This window comes from Aspergillus sclerotioniger, assembly GCF_003184525.1.
Source record: "Aspergillus sclerotioniger CBS 115572 chromosome Unknown BO94scaffold_2, whole genome shotgun sequence".
Lineage (NCBI taxonomy): Eukaryota > Fungi > Ascomycota > Eurotiomycetes > Eurotiales > Aspergillaceae > Aspergillus > Aspergillus sclerotioniger.
In genome coordinates, this window is record NW_020290992.1 from 1,600,773 (window position 1) to 1,614,938 (window position 14,166).

Genomic DNA, 14,166 nt, shown 5'->3' on the forward strand with positions numbered 1-14,166 from the left:
ATTGACAACCAACTACCTCGGGCGTCCGGATCCTGCTCTGTTGCATCCAGAGCGTGGGGACATGATGATCCACATGGGTCCAGTTCATGGACAGAAAGCTCAAGAAGTTTTTATTATGATTTATTTGCAACCTACCAACACGCTATTCATGGGAGGTCACGCCGCTATTCTATCCATTTAGCTTCTCTAATCCCTCTAATAAAAAAGCAGATAGTGATTTTCTCCCATACACCTATGTGGTAGTCCACCAGACATGACTCGCCATATTTATCACAGAGTATAAGAGGGTCCCCCCAAGTCCTCAAGTATTTCAATATCTATTGTATCTCCTTCATAATACCCACAATATTACATTCGATATCGGATGTATCTGGATAATTCGGCGGCATGGATCGTGCGGGCAGGGATCTAAGACGCGTGAGTAGTGGCCCAGTGGCACATGGTAATCGTTCTTTGAAGCTAACCTTCCAAATCAGTGGCTAGTTCGAACGGGGTTCGTCCTTGAAGACTTAAATACCGGGGTAGTTGTTCGGTCGCGAAGGGAAAATGTGCTTGGGTATTGGGAGGTCGGACAGGCGGCTGACAGTGGAGGGAAGGTTTTCTTCAAAACTAGAATAGGGGATTAATAGCTTGCTTATGAAAGATGACTATCCATGAAGAGTCGAATACTGGACTAGTGATTCCGTCGCAGAATGAAGCTGTGTTTGGGAGCTAGGATGCCAGCCCGGTGACTCGGCTGCGAGTGCGAAAGGATTGGGGTGCGAGGCCACTGGCTCGGTCGCAAGATGAAGTTGACCATGAGAACTAGGGTGCCAGCCTATTGACCCGAGCTTGTAGAAAGCTGTCCTTCTAGCTTTTGGCCGGTGGTAAGGTAAGACACTCTGGTGCTTCACATCCTAATGACTGTCGCTTCCCTTCTCACCAACCTACCCCAAATAGAGACAAGGAAATCAATGTTAGAATATGATGAATATCGTACAGCGATAGACTGTTCCACTTTGGAAAGAAAAAAAAAAAGAGAAAAAGTCCATGATAGTAATAGTTCACAAAATGATTCGAACTGGGAAAAGGTTTCACCCTATCCCCATTCCACCAGCTTTTGCGTAATCCGAGTTATCCGTGCTACGTTTCCATACACCGGCCCTTATCCTACGCCCTAGTACATCATCACTAAGAAAAAATTCAGCTATGGCCTGTTTCTTACATATCATGTGCACACAGGCCATCCATGGTCCGGGTCTTCCTCGGCAAAGGCCGATCGGACTTGGTATAGGCAAGGCGTGGTAGTCGAGAGATATCCCTTCCAGTAATATACAATTCCGGCATATTAGCTGGCTGCAAGCATCCTGTTTCAATTCCTTGTAGTCAGGGTAGGATACTACCTAGCAACCTGTACCAGGGTGCCGCTGACGGCTGATTCGAATGGGAAAACTTAGTACTTGTTGGTTCTACCTACTCCGTGCGTGCGGCTAGGAGTACTGTGTAAGACAAATCAAATAGGCCCACTCTGCGAAAACAGCCCCACAATATAGACTCAATGACGGAGTATCCTCCAATCATGGTAGGTGTAGGGTAACCCTGGCTAGGGTGTCATTCTTTCTCGCCCCTTCCTTCTCTTCGCTCTTCCTTTCCTTCCTGTCGGAATCAATGCTGGAATTTATTCCACCTCACAGCTGCAGGGATTGGAAGAAACATCTGCCTCAATATCCGTCATAAACATCAAATATGTCTTTACATACATTTCCCATTTTCCGCGTATCAATGAACTTGCCTGCAAGATACCGGGAAATTCTTTCATTATCTCGTCACTAAGTCTTTTCATACTGGGGTATGAAATCTCACTGAGGCGATCAACAACCGGAAGAAGGAATGGGGCTAGTCCAGGCTCCTTGAGCTCGCTTGTGAGAGCCTGGATCTTTCCACCCCGATTTAGTATAGCTCGTGTACTCTTCTCATCATAGCGGTATTTAGATGCAAAGGCACTCTGCATTCCACCACGGAAACCTTCACGATAGATATTTTCCCAGAATTTAATATTGTCCTTTCTAGTATCAAAATCCGGATAATCTTTGAAATACTGCCAAGTCTTCGTTTGGACGTCAAGTAGATAACGAAGCTTCTCAGATTTAGGGGTTTGGCTGTAGACATTATCGGGTGAGCTGCTTGCGAAGATATCCTCGAATCGATCGCCATTAAAGAAACGAATCATCTGTTGTTCCTCATTGCGCAAGGTTTTGAGGACTTGTGTAATCGTGTTCCAGTCTTTCCGGAAAGGTGGGTTTAACTCCGTGTTTGGATTAGAGAGGTGTGGATCACCGTTGTTCTCCATTGTTCTTAGGCCCTGGTATCCCTGATCCTGGACCTGTAGTGCTGGCCTGGAAAGTATCTGTAGTCTCTTGTGTTCAGGGATACGTCGCAGGAACGGGGCAACCAATAATTCAAACTCAATGTCACTTGGCGTAAGGCTTGCCTGGCTGTTGGAGTAGCCCATGCATACGAAATCACACGGGCCTTTACCCGGACCAAATCGAACCAGTGTGCCTGCTCGGACAACCAAAACCCGATCATGGCTGACTGAAATTGGTTCCCACTTTGAACCAGACTGATTGGTACCCGGCTGGAGCCAATCATATACCTGGTGTTCGTTCCAAGCAAAGGAGCCAGAACATATTTCAAAGAAACCATTACCACTACAGAGCACCTCTTTGAGTGGACGAAATAGGATAACCAGCTGAGTTCTCTTATCACTTGGAGTACCAATGACAAAGGTCTGTGGCTGGGTGTTTTCACCGTCGTAGCGGACAATTCTCGGCTCTATATAATGATGTTTATTTATGAACTTTCCTTCGTAGAACAACAGGGACTAGGATTAATTAGTACATTAACATATAATAGCAGTACCGTACACAACAATGGATAACGTACTGCAGCTCCTTGGTGCATGTGGTTGCGGACTAAAGTGGAGAATCTCGAACCGGGATTTCGCCATATTGTAAAGTTTCCAAAGGCTGTCGGTCTTTCTCCACGTTGTACATTTTCCAGATCTGTGATAGATTTTTTAGAAGGTGATGATACCCCTTCAAGGAAGCTATAACCATCTCCCTCCATCTTAAGTTGAGTTTGGAGGTGCTAACGGAGCAATCCGTTTAGCTCTATTTTCGTGTGAGCGGGGTAGGCACGTGATATATAACATCCGGTGATTTACTGACCCCCCAGATATCACTTATTTTCACTATTCCTTACCAGGATCTATAACATATATTTCATCATAACGTGCTTTAACTAAGCATAACCCATATTTCCTCAGTACGTGCACCTTTCTTTAATATCTAATGTATCCAAGGATCCATCACTCCACCACCTTAGCCACAATGAAATGCAATAAAAAGAAGTGCTATTGATTTATATTGAGTAACTTAACATGCAGATAATAGGAAGATAGTAACACAATTCCTCCTAATACTTGTCCTTCAGCGGGTAAGTTCGGTAGGAATTCCTTCAATCGTTGTTGGTAGTGGTTGTGGTGTAGCAGGCTTTTTAACACCCGTGGTGTCATAGCATCCTCTGCCCATATTTGAACCCCTATAACGAGTTGTGTTAGTAAAGGGAAGTATATCGGTTTCTTTCAAGAGCTCGATATATGTATTAGAAAGATAAGACTCCATAGGAGACATACATCAATAATGGTAGAAGCATTTCGAGCCGTTCCATAGAATAGCTGGCTCAATGATGTATAGAACCAGTAGAAATAATAGATCAATACTATAATGAGCAGCAGACGGCAAACGTGTGGAAATATCCCTAGCCAGTACAGAAAAAAATCACTGGTAATGCCTTATACCATCTGGTAAAGAGATAAATGGCTGTATCAGTGCAATGATCGAGGAAGACGAACAGAATATTGAAGAACCCCATAGTAATGGACTTGGGATCTATTTGAAGTTTTCGAATATTAGTTCACTTAGATAAGTGGATCAAAGTTATTCTTGGACCTAGGCCTAGACAGTTAGTGTTAAACTACGAAGTACTTAGCTTCCTTTTTATCTTCCAGTGTCTCCCTATAGATAGGATGAGAAAGTACAGAAGGATCAGACAATAGAAAGAAGATAAATAATAGAACGTTAAATACCTCATACCTGACATCATTCTGGCAAATGTAATCGTTCAGGTATTTATGTATTCTGATATAAGAATGATCATTACTCCTATCAAAGGACCTGCTAAATATATGACCTGATTGGGAATGCTTCTAGATGTACCAACAAAGGATGAAGAAGCAAGATACACCTGATTATTAGCAATAGTGAGGACTCCAATACTTCTGTGCCTTTACCCTATCACTTGTGACTGGACTCAAACATAGACACGAAATGGTCTAGAGAGTGGTATTGTAACCTACTCGACTCGTTCTCCTAATTTAATCTATACTGTAATTTACCAGTCTGACAGGTACCTGACAGCAGTAATCCTAACTATTTGGGTAGGATGCTCTGTTCTCCTCAACAAATCTTTCCGCGGAGAGAACCCTATCCAGAAAAGGAACTAAGCTACTCCACCTACGCAAGTGGGACCCAGCTGTCCCCACTCCATGGCTTCCTCGTTACTACAGTACTCTGGCGTATCCACACTGAGATCTAGATGCACTGGGCTTCTCACGTATGAACTATGAACCGTCAAGAGTCTCTATATAAGTAGGGAGGCATGCGGACTTCGGCCCCAATATTAACCCGGCCCTAGCTGGATGCACAGGCTGTAGCAACTCCCTCGGGGACCCCTCCGAGGCATTACCATCCACGCGTTTGTTGCTTGCAGTTACCTAGTTAACCAAACCAATACCTCCCATCTACTATGCAGCAATCTACTCCATACCATCGACCGTTCATTATTACTACGAAGTAGAATGGGGGCCGGAGGAACATGACTAACAATATTAGGCATTCATGCCCGCTGCAATGGTAGGAAATCTTTCACCGCCTCAATTATGCCGCTTCAACTTCCCGTCGTCCATCAAAATAGCCCACACAACATATTAATAGAGATGTAGGCAGCTTGTAATCTCCGACGCTATGGAAAAGATTGAAAACAAGGGCCTGCTGTTATTGCTTGTCTATTCTACTACTCATTTAAAAGCAGACGATGAAAGTACATTAAGAATGATAGACCTATGGGGACCATGCTGTGTGGCTTGCTGGTAGTTACAGCACGGACGAGATGACGTGGCCTGAGATCACATGATTCCCAGTTGATGAATAATAGGAAGAGACTGGCCTACGACTGTTCTGAGTATCTCATGCTCTTGCGACCCAGTTCTGGGCAACCCCCAAGGGAGATGGAAGCATAGATATTTTAGCTGGGACTTTATCCGGAGACGAACTCTTCTCGCCCAATCCCTTCGGGGAAAATCGTAATTCCGAGCCCGCCATCCGCTCCGCGAGTCATGCCCCTCGCTCATTTGAAGTGGTAACCTGACGTTTCACTTGCATGACTTGAAAATCTTCTCAGCCTACTATCTGACACACTGTATGCATTGCCCCCCAATTAATGCCGTTTGATATGTTCTGTTACCTTTGCAGAAACGTTGGCCTCAAACAGCACCCAGCTGTTCGGTTTCATTCCCACGTTGACCAGAAACTTCTCTTCTACAAATCTCATCAAATTCACTGCAATCCATATCAGGCGTGAGCGGATGGGAACAGCATATTACATGGTTAACTAAGATGATCGATGCTGCCACATACCTCAGGTGATTCGAACTGTTTCCTTAAAATCGCGCAAGCTTGTTGACCTTTGCTGCTTTTGAGTTTCATGGTATTTTCTGACATTCCCGCGGTCAAGTTCTGCATTAGAACGCAATATCTGGTTCATCCATCTCCAACGAGATCGACTACGGGTGATAGGCTCTTGAGAGCAGTTCAAATATGACAAACACGATAGACAAGTACAAACTCGAACCCACCCCACGAGAATCGCTATTAAATGTTGTTACTGAGAAGGTACATCTTCAGAACCAAGTTGAAACGAGTTATGCTAATCATTTTCTATGCTCCTTGTATAGATAAATGACAATGGTTGCGAAAGTATAGAGTGGACCACACTCCCCAGAAGAACTCGCATAAAACCTCCATCAACAGCTGTTGCGGTTATTGTCGATGTTATACATAACCAAGGTGCGATCCACATCACGGACGATGACAGAACATATATCGACATGGTCGGGACTGAATTTGCTGGTCATCTTGTCGTTGTTCGTTGGAACCGTAACTTGTGGTTGAGAGGTTCCGGACATATCGAGGTTGGGTATGTTCTAGCTAAGGAGGGAAAGTAAAGGTTCTTATTCGAGGATTCTTTCGCGGTTAACAATCAAGGACTCTGCAAGTTCCTTGGATAATGGAATTGTGACAAAAGGCGATTGATAACCGTTGTAGGGTTCGGTCAGCCGTATGATTCCGGTGATTTGACCTGGCATGGCGACTATTTTCTGGACGTCTTCCATAGAAAGCTCATATACATCGCCAGCAACAGACGACAAGGGCGTATCTTCAATGAGTTAGCCCAAGTGTAATAGTATGTGGTATATAGATAGTTCGGCTGCCTACCTTGGTCTAGCAGGTCCGCATAGGTTTGAAAAATATCGAGGCTTAGTTTATCCCACTTTTCCCTCAGTTTACTTCGTAGGAATACCCGCTCGCTGTCTCTCATGTTCGCGATGGCCCCTATTCCCAAGCCAGCAGCACAGAGAATGACCCCGACGTCTCCGAACTCCTTCCGTATACCCAGCAGCGTCTCCATGTAGATGATTCTTTGCTTGGCACCCTTTGCATCGGCTGGGGGCCTCCCGTTAGCGAGAAGCTGCAGAGCGTCGTCGGCCCGCTTCTTCTCCGCGACCCTGAGACGGCCCCGGTGGTGGGCCAATGAAGAGACCTCGACGAGCTTCGCAACAGCATTATCCGCAGTCAATCCCATTGTTAGCTCTGCTATTTCGCTGTTACTGTCTATATTTGGAACAATTGGAGGCGTCAGGATAATTGTACCGTTATAAGCGTAGAGAATAAGTCAATCGAAAAAGATGGTTCCAATCGGAAAGATGTGAATCAACTTGGGAAGATAATTATTGACATAAAAGAATGTGAATTCACTTGGAATCATAAGAATTCACTTGGAAAAGCTTGGAGAAAATTAAAAAAAGTTGGAAAAGTTTGGAAAAAGTTGGGGCTTATGGATCTTTCTCTATTTACCGAAACATATGGAGAGGATCCGAACTCTGAAACCTCCTAGTCCAAAGCCATCGCGTATTAGAGGCGTTATCTCATATGTGAGTCGTTCAGCTTTATCCTGAACTGGATCACACATGATGTGAACTGTCCGATCGAGTCCGAGCATTTCTTAGCCTCCCCACTCGGTCCCACTTTGGATCATCCTGATGGTTTTGAAAAACATTTACATGTAATATGTAACTTAGAGTACCTTTGTTCGAAGAGAGTATGACGCAAGTAACTAGATAGTTCTCGTTCATCCAAGATAGCATGCATATTCAACCTAGCTTTACCCTCTGATCGTTAGCCATGCCTTCACTCTGAATCAGAATGTATCTGGGCTGGTGGAAAGATAAGAGCGATCTGGGTGAACATTTACGAACTCCAGTGCTTATATACTGGTAGTAGAGCTACTTAGGAAGAACTGAATCCTGGTATAGAAAATATCTATCGTGAATCTATCAAGCTACGCACTTCTAGTCTGACATGCAGTTTGTGATTGTGGAAATCCTATGCGACAGCGGCCCAATCCCGGGCCGTAGTTCGATCTCGCAACATGTTCACATATTTAGCCTATACTCGAATAAACCAGCTCCGTGATCTTGACTAACTCATTTGTGTTTAGCAAGTGGGGTTACTAGGTCCAACGCTGATTTACATGCTCTGTACATGGTCACAGTCTGTGCAGCTGTCTTCGTTCCATTGTCATACCTGTCTGAAATGCTCTAGCGCGTATGCGTCGTCAACTCCATTCCAGTAGCCGCTGTCTATCAGTGCTTCGGCCTAATGCATTCAAGGATCACCCATGTTGCTGAGATCCCACAATACGCCCTCAGTGCGATATCAATTATGGATCGGGTGAATAATGACCTAAGGGGAGGAAGCTCTGCTGCGCAGAGAGAGTACGTCTTGGTTCTCTTGTTCATAGTTGCAATCTCGATCCATTACCTACTATGTAGCCTTGGGCCACGCATACAAATAGACAGCATCACTCACAATCTCCCGGAAACTTGCCTTCTTTCTCTCCATAAAACTTCTATCCCTAGACCCTTCTACTAGCCTGTGAATTCGTGCTCAAAGAGTTGAACTCTCTCTTCTTAGAGTGATCCTAGCAACCTCGATACACAGTCCCTAAAATCGTGCATGTTCTGTGCTATAGCTAATATGGCATTCAATGGTCTTTCTCCAATGACAGGTATCGGCAAGAAGCCCTCGTCCACTATGAAGAGTAATAATATCGAATTAGGGAGTGATCCTGTAAGTACTGCAATATGAAATTGAGTTCATATGCTGATTCAGGTAATCGAAGGCTATGTTTAGTCCCCTGCGCACATCGATCGATTTACCTTATGATCACTATGCTTTGATCTTCTTGGACAACATGGGTAAACTCCGGGTAGCCGAGTCCCCTTCAATCCGACACCATCATGCCACTATCTTTACTCCTGACGTGCGTGATAATTTCCTGAGGACTCTCGGTAGGAAAACCGGGCATCAGGAGCCTTTAATCCACAGTAAGCACATCTCTTTTACAGTGCTAATATATTCTACGACTGTCTGACCTACAGCAGTAAAGCAAATGGCGCTTCAAATTGGTGATTCCGATCGGCTGCGACAGTACTACACGACTGCTTTGACACATTTCCAACAGTTCAACTGCCGCATTATTGCAAAGGCTTTCATCAGATTCATTGAGCCGCGTAAGCAAGTGAAGCACCCCTATAACGGCCGGCCTCGACGAGGAGCACCCCCCGGTACCAAAGCCGACCCAGAAAAGACAAAGCCTGAATGGTGGCCAGCTGGCATGGCGCACAGAGAGCCAGATCATCTAAATAAGAACGGTAAATGGTTGGCATCCTTGCTTCTATAAACTATCAGTACTTACGAGGCACTACAGATAGGATTAGCCTTTTGATCCATATTATGCGCCAGCTGGGCGCGATTGGGGCCACAGCCGACGTGCTTCTAGATATTGTGTATGACTGTGGAAGACAGTTCGATAAACCAGAGAAGTTCAACATTATTGAAGAGATCTTTAAGGTGCGGAAGATGGAGGAAAGATATGAGCGAGGCGAAATGAGTAAGTGTTCACGAACTTCCTATACCTAATATAGTAGAGACGCCGATCTAAACTGTTGCTAGATGCCTCAACAATTGTATACGTGATGGACCATAAAGCACACACTAATAGCGACAAGGATGCATACTCGTTTGCCGAGTCTGAGCTGAAACTCGAGCCAGAGGAGCCAACAGAGATGGAGGAAGTGGAAGCACCATTTGCTGCAGTTCCTAGCAACATGCCAGTGCTTTGTACCATGCCTTCTATGGGAGAAAATGCAGACCAACCTTTCCATTTGCCGGAGCCTCTTTATTTTGAAGAGCCAGTGAGACAGGACCGACCGTTCTTCATGTCATCCAACGACTATCTGGGAGACAACTCAAATGTTCTTGTTGAGGCACCCGTGACTCGGGGGTTGACCACACATACTGAACAGGCTTCTTCATTTGAATACCTGACCCAGGCGTCCTTTCCGGATGTCAGCACTGCTGAGTACTCTGCCAGTCAATATGGTCCCAGGACGCCATCCTTTGGAGACCGTCGGTTTATTCCTCAGGATTATGGATTTGTAACGGGCCATGCCAGAGACTTGCATGTACTATCCAATGGGCGTTACTTTGAGCTCTGAGAACATTGCCCAACTGTCTACGCCCGCGTGCTGGGCCGGCCCAGCCTTGAAAACGCAGCCTGGTGCGAACCAATGCGGAGCTTCTGATAGTCCTCTTGTGTGTGCACGGGATGAAAGAATGGATGGCCTATCTGTTGCCGTCCAAAAGTTATAAACCATTGGCTGCCTTTGATGATCCTTCCCTTAGTTCTATGTTCCCGGATATGATCCTCATCATTCTTTTTATGCACGTGTACGTCTAGAGTCTGACATCGTCAAAGGCCAAGATCTAAGCACATAGAATAATCATTTCGAATAGTGTAAACTTCCAAATTTGGGGCCACCTTAGGTTCGCCTTGAATTCCATATCCCGGTCAGGAGACAACAATCCGAGCTGACAGGGTTCCTCCAGAGAAACAATATTTTCAACCCTTGGGCTCGTCTTCTTCTATGAGCCGCTAGTTCTATGATAAGGATTTATCTGAGCTCGCTTCCACAATTGGACATTGCGACTATGGTGGTAAAGGAGGAGGAGCCGATCACAGTAATGGCAGCCGCAGCAGAGGACTTGGCGGTGGTGGTCGTTGTGGTTGAGGTTATGATCGTTGCGGAGCGAGCTGGTGTGGCTCAACCACAAGGATACTGCCAGCCGGCTCCGCCTTAGGTAGAACATCTAGCTAGTAGACTCCCTTGTTCACAATATCATCATCTTCCCCATGATAAGCTCTCATCATAATACTGGTAGCATGTCCGCTACGGCCAGTAGGATACCGCTAAGCCTTGATGTTTGACTTGAACAAGTGTATTTTCTCTCCTTTACTCGTCTTGCTAACGATTCGACCTCCTGGGAGCCAGGTACCTACGTCGAACCACACCTACACCTACGCGGTCAACGCTAGACGCGTCCAGAACCATCGAATCGAACCTCATGACGTTGGCTAGACGTCAAGAGCCACGTCCAATTGAGCTATCTCATCAATGGAACTTCTTCATCTCGCGTACGGGCTCGCGGTTCGCCTTGGAACACGACCTTGACACCCCCCAACGTCTCATTTATCTACGTGGACTACAATTACCTGCCCCTCCTTCCATATGAGCTTATCCACACCCGCCTAACTGGGACATCGACCGTTCCTCCAGGAACGTCCGAGGATTCCTACGGTCAAGCCAAACCTTCCTATCAGAAGACTCCGATTACTCGACCTGGTCGGATCATAACCAACTACAAGGTGTTGAACCTGAGAAACCCCTCGGTCGTCCGAGGTCATGTCCAGAATCTGTATCAACTTCGACCTCTCCTTCAACGTCCGGCTCTGTGGGTTAGGAAGACTGTCAAACGACCCCTGTACCTAGCGGTACGTCGAGCTCTGCTCCGACTGCAAGGACCGAAGCTTCTACGAGGACCGAACCTCCACCTCGACCTCCTGTCGAAACACTGACTACATCTATAAACGTACCAATACCTGCCGTCCCACAAAAAACCTTTCATTCAACGATACCTGAATCTGTCATTGGTGCTGCATGTGGTATTCTCTTTCCAAAGCCCTTATGAACACTACCAGTGTTCCCTCCTTCTCGTCAAGGGTCACCTGTCCGTTAGGCCCGAGTCAACACCCCCGATGTCACCTTACTAGGGGCCTTTGACTCAGCTTGTCGACCTAGTCCCACGGTAGAACGAGCCAAGGACTCAGCCTCTAGGACTGACACTGGCACGCATCACACTGGGGAGCACACTGAAGGACCACTTCTTGAAGTACCCGTGCCAATCGAGGAGCCGTTTTCTGAAGCCTCCGACGTAGCTGCGTCAATTGCGTCGCTCGTCAGGTCCACGTCACTAAGAGGGTCACTCGTTGGGCCCACGTCAGTAGAGGAACCTGTCTCCGACCAAGAATCTATTCCCACTTCAACGATTCCCTCGTCGATACCTACCGTTCGACCTCAGTTCCGAAACAGATGAACGAAAGACAAAGATCCAGTCACAGAGGATCCAGCCATGTCTGCTTCAGGCTCTGGACATGGACATGGCCATGACCAACCGAGACCCCTTCAGCCTACCATGCAAGACATTATGGACTTGTCGTTGACCAGACAACAACGAATGGACCAAGTTACTGATACTCTCCAAAAGTTCGGTTCGATTGTCGCCTTAATGACATACAGGCCCAACAACGACAAGACCCTACTCTTGCGCCACCACCTATGTCACCTGCATTTCCAGGGCCTGGAGGCAATAACAACAATGGTAATGGCAACGGTAATAATACTGGTGCCAACCAACTCAATGCTGAGCTAGCTGACGAGGTCACAACCACTATCGCGTACAACCAGCTCAAACCGGACAAGATTGGCTTCTTCTGGCCAGACCTTCGCTCGGGATGTCATTCGCTACGCACGTGGAGCAAACCTCAACGATTCGTTCAACTAAATAAATAGTATCTGCAGCTGATTGAGTCCCGAACTCTGACACGACATTCAGCAACCACGTCAAGATATCACCCTTGGCGAGTTCCTTGAACAACTCGATGGCCAAGTCTACCTGTGGAAAGACCTCTCAGATGAACGCTCCAGAGGTCGTGATCGAGAACCGTTGGCAGAATCGGCCGTACCAGAACAACCAAGGCCAAGGACCTCGACCCGGTCAACTACTACTGAGCGATCGCCTTTACAATGCTAATAATTGGCATACGGACCGTTCCGACCGTCGAAACAATCGTTGTGTATACTAACAACGGAGGGTACAACTCTCGGATACCCTGGAATCGGAATCGGAACAATAACCAACAAGCTTACATTGCTACTACCGACCCTACTACACCCAACGAGGACCAGACCGTCTACGATGACACTGCCTTTACTGCAGATCCACAAGACGAGTCTTCGCAGGCACCAGATATGTACGCCCAATCCAACACCTATGACGACGCCCCTTACAATGACGATTACGCGTACTACAGTGATCAAAATGATACTCAAGGACATGACAATAACGACTATGACGACATCTACGCTTTCGAAGTACAACCCGGGGATATTGCCAAACCAGATGACAAAGTCGTCGTCAGTTGCCATAATCGCCAACTTACTTTTGCATCAAACAATCAACTTCATGCTCACCTTCCTTGCAAGGGCGAGACCACGCGCTCGGTCGTCCTGCCTACTGCTGTTGTTTCTGACAATGACGTTGTCGAAGCGTTATCACAAATGTGATTGCATCTGACCGATTCGGCATTGAAGGCGCTCACCAGAAAGGCACGCTTCTACGTACTTGGCGTTCCGCCACGACGGACGCAGGACTGAACGTCACAGACAAGTACACTACTATCGTGCTCGACACAGGATGCTCTTCAACAATTATGAAGGCCTCTGTCGCTATGTTCCTATAGTCTTGCTATAGCCTTTCTTATCTGATCGGGTATCGCTGCAATGGGTTCTCATCGTGATTCCCTTGAGCCTTGCCGTGTGATGGGGGTCCGGCCTTACTATTGATCCGGACACCGCCAGACCCGACTCTCATCCCCCGCTTGTATCATTCGTTGTCTAGCTATTATGACATATATGTCTTTACTTGTTGCATTGCCTGCTTTTGCTGCAAGAAGACAGGGCAAAGAGTAAAGATGCGGCAAGATGGTCAAGGGATCACATGTGTAGGTGAGGTCAGCAATTCGTAGATCCTGTTCTTTTGCGGTTACGTTGATTCCCATCTTCACAGGTGATTCTGCCAAGGAGGCTCATACCACACCCAGGCAACACTCCGCCTACTGCTTCGGGGAAGGATTGCTTCTATAACTAGCAGAATTTTCACCGCTTTGAGCTTAGCTTATGCCTGAGGCCTGAAATTTCTCCGCCTACTATTTCAGGATATGGTTGAGTTTTACACCTAGCAGAATCTTCACCGCTTCAATGTACCTGGGGTCCATGCTTTCGTGCCTAAGGTGTAAAATTCCTGCCTCAGGCTAATATTTTCTGCCTAAAGTCAAAGTTTTACGCCTAAGGCTCTAAACTATGCCTCAGGCTACTGCATTGCCTTGATAGCGACGTTAGTTTTGCCTGCACGATGAAATAGCTTGAGGCGATACTGCTATTTATATACCCAAGTTCTTTCCGACGCCTCCCTAAAACGGTAAGCGGAGTGTGGCATGAGCAGATCCCTTTGTAGTGGTAGCCTGGCTGGTGTGGCGCCTTCCTATTCATGCCTTTACTTGAAGAATGGTGATTCGAATAATTCCTTTCTTGAGACCATCTACATG

General features: G+C 46.4%; 6 protein-coding genes across 6 annotated transcripts; 4 read left to right on the top strand and 2 right to left on the bottom strand.

The window, feature by feature from the left end:
• Nucleotides 1-1,484: 1,484 nt before the first annotated feature.
• BO94DRAFT_507484 (uncharacterized protein) lies at nt 1,485-3,108 on the bottom strand (the record flags this gene model as incomplete). The annotated part of the gene is made up of 2 exons (XM_025609616.1): nt 1,485-2,863; nt 2,926-3,108. 2 exons carry the CDS (start codon nt 3,106-3,108, stop codon nt 1,658-1,660), a joined length of 1,389 nt encoding a protein of 462 aa, XP_025472773.1. The 3' UTR covers nt 1,485-1,657.
• A 2,802-nt stretch (nt 3,109-5,910) lies between these two features.
• Nucleotides 5,911-7,369, bottom strand: BO94DRAFT_507489 (uncharacterized protein). The gene is made up of 2 exons (XM_025609617.1): nt 6,597-7,369; nt 5,911-6,537 (listed from the first exon to the last, which is right to left on the bottom strand). Exons 1-2 carry the CDS (start codon nt 6,961-6,963, stop codon nt 6,332-6,334), a joined length of 573 nt encoding a protein of 190 aa, XP_025472774.1. The 5' UTR covers nt 6,964-7,369; the 3' UTR covers nt 5,911-6,331.
• Nucleotides 6,071-6,325, top strand: BO94DRAFT_454775 (uncharacterized protein; the record flags this gene model as incomplete). The annotated part of the gene is made up of 1 exon (XM_025607619.1): nt 6,071-6,325. A coding segment is annotated over one exon (255 nt), but the record flags the coding sequence as incomplete, so codon positions are not given.
• Nucleotides 7,370-8,288: 919 nt separating the features above from the next.
• BO94DRAFT_142970 (DUF2841 domain-containing protein) lies at nt 8,289-10,154 on the top strand. The gene is made up of 5 exons (XM_025605734.1): nt 8,289-8,510; nt 8,563-8,767; nt 8,825-9,094; nt 9,151-9,333; nt 9,396-10,154. The coding sequence occupies exons 1-5, from the start codon at nt 8,397-8,399 to the stop codon at nt 9,938-9,940; spliced, it is 1,317 nt and encodes a 438-aa protein (XP_025472776.1). The 5' UTR covers nt 8,289-8,396; the 3' UTR covers nt 9,941-10,154.
• Nucleotides 10,155-10,433: 279 nt separating this feature from the next.
• On the top strand, nt 10,434-11,358 carry BO94DRAFT_581161 (uncharacterized protein; the record flags this gene model as incomplete). The annotated part of the gene is made up of 2 exons (XM_025615377.1): nt 10,434-10,539; nt 10,862-11,358. 2 exons carry the CDS (start codon nt 10,434-10,436, stop codon nt 11,356-11,358), a joined length of 603 nt encoding a protein of 200 aa, XP_025472777.1.
• A 760-nt stretch (nt 11,359-12,118) lies between these two features.
• BO94DRAFT_581162 (uncharacterized protein) lies at nt 12,119-13,126 on the top strand (the record flags this gene model as incomplete). The annotated part of the gene is made up of 4 exons (XM_025615378.1): nt 12,119-12,312; nt 12,396-12,610; nt 12,654-12,976; nt 13,046-13,126. The coding sequence occupies 4 exons, from the start codon at nt 12,119-12,121 to the stop codon at nt 13,124-13,126; spliced, it is 813 nt and encodes a 270-aa protein (XP_025472778.1).
• Nucleotides 13,127-14,166: the final 1,040 nt, after the last annotated feature.

What these genes read in the sequence shown, in the direction of transcription:
- BO94DRAFT_507489 (XM_025609617.1), bottom strand. Translation starts at nt 6,963, where the DNA reads ATGGGATTGACTGCGGATAATGCTGTTGCGAAGCTCGTCGAGGTCTCT. An exon ending in TGCGGACCTGCTAGACCAAG is followed by an intron (nt 6,538 to 6,596) that starts GTAGGCAGCCGA and finishes AACTCATTGAAG; the next exon opens with ATACGCCCTTGTCGTCTGTT.
- BO94DRAFT_142970 (XM_025605734.1), top strand. Translation starts at nt 8,397, where the DNA reads ATGTTCTGTGCTATAGCTAATATGGCATTCAATGGTCTTTCTCCAATG. An exon ending in TCAGGAGCCTTTAATCCACA is followed by an intron (nt 8,768 to 8,824) that starts GTAAGCACATCT and finishes GACCTACAGCAG; the next exon opens with TAAAGCAAATGGCGCTTCAA. An exon ending in ATATGAGCGAGGCGAAATGA is followed by an intron (nt 9,334 to 9,395) that starts GTAAGTGTTCAC and finishes AACTGTTGCTAG; the next exon opens with ATGCCTCAACAATTGTATAC.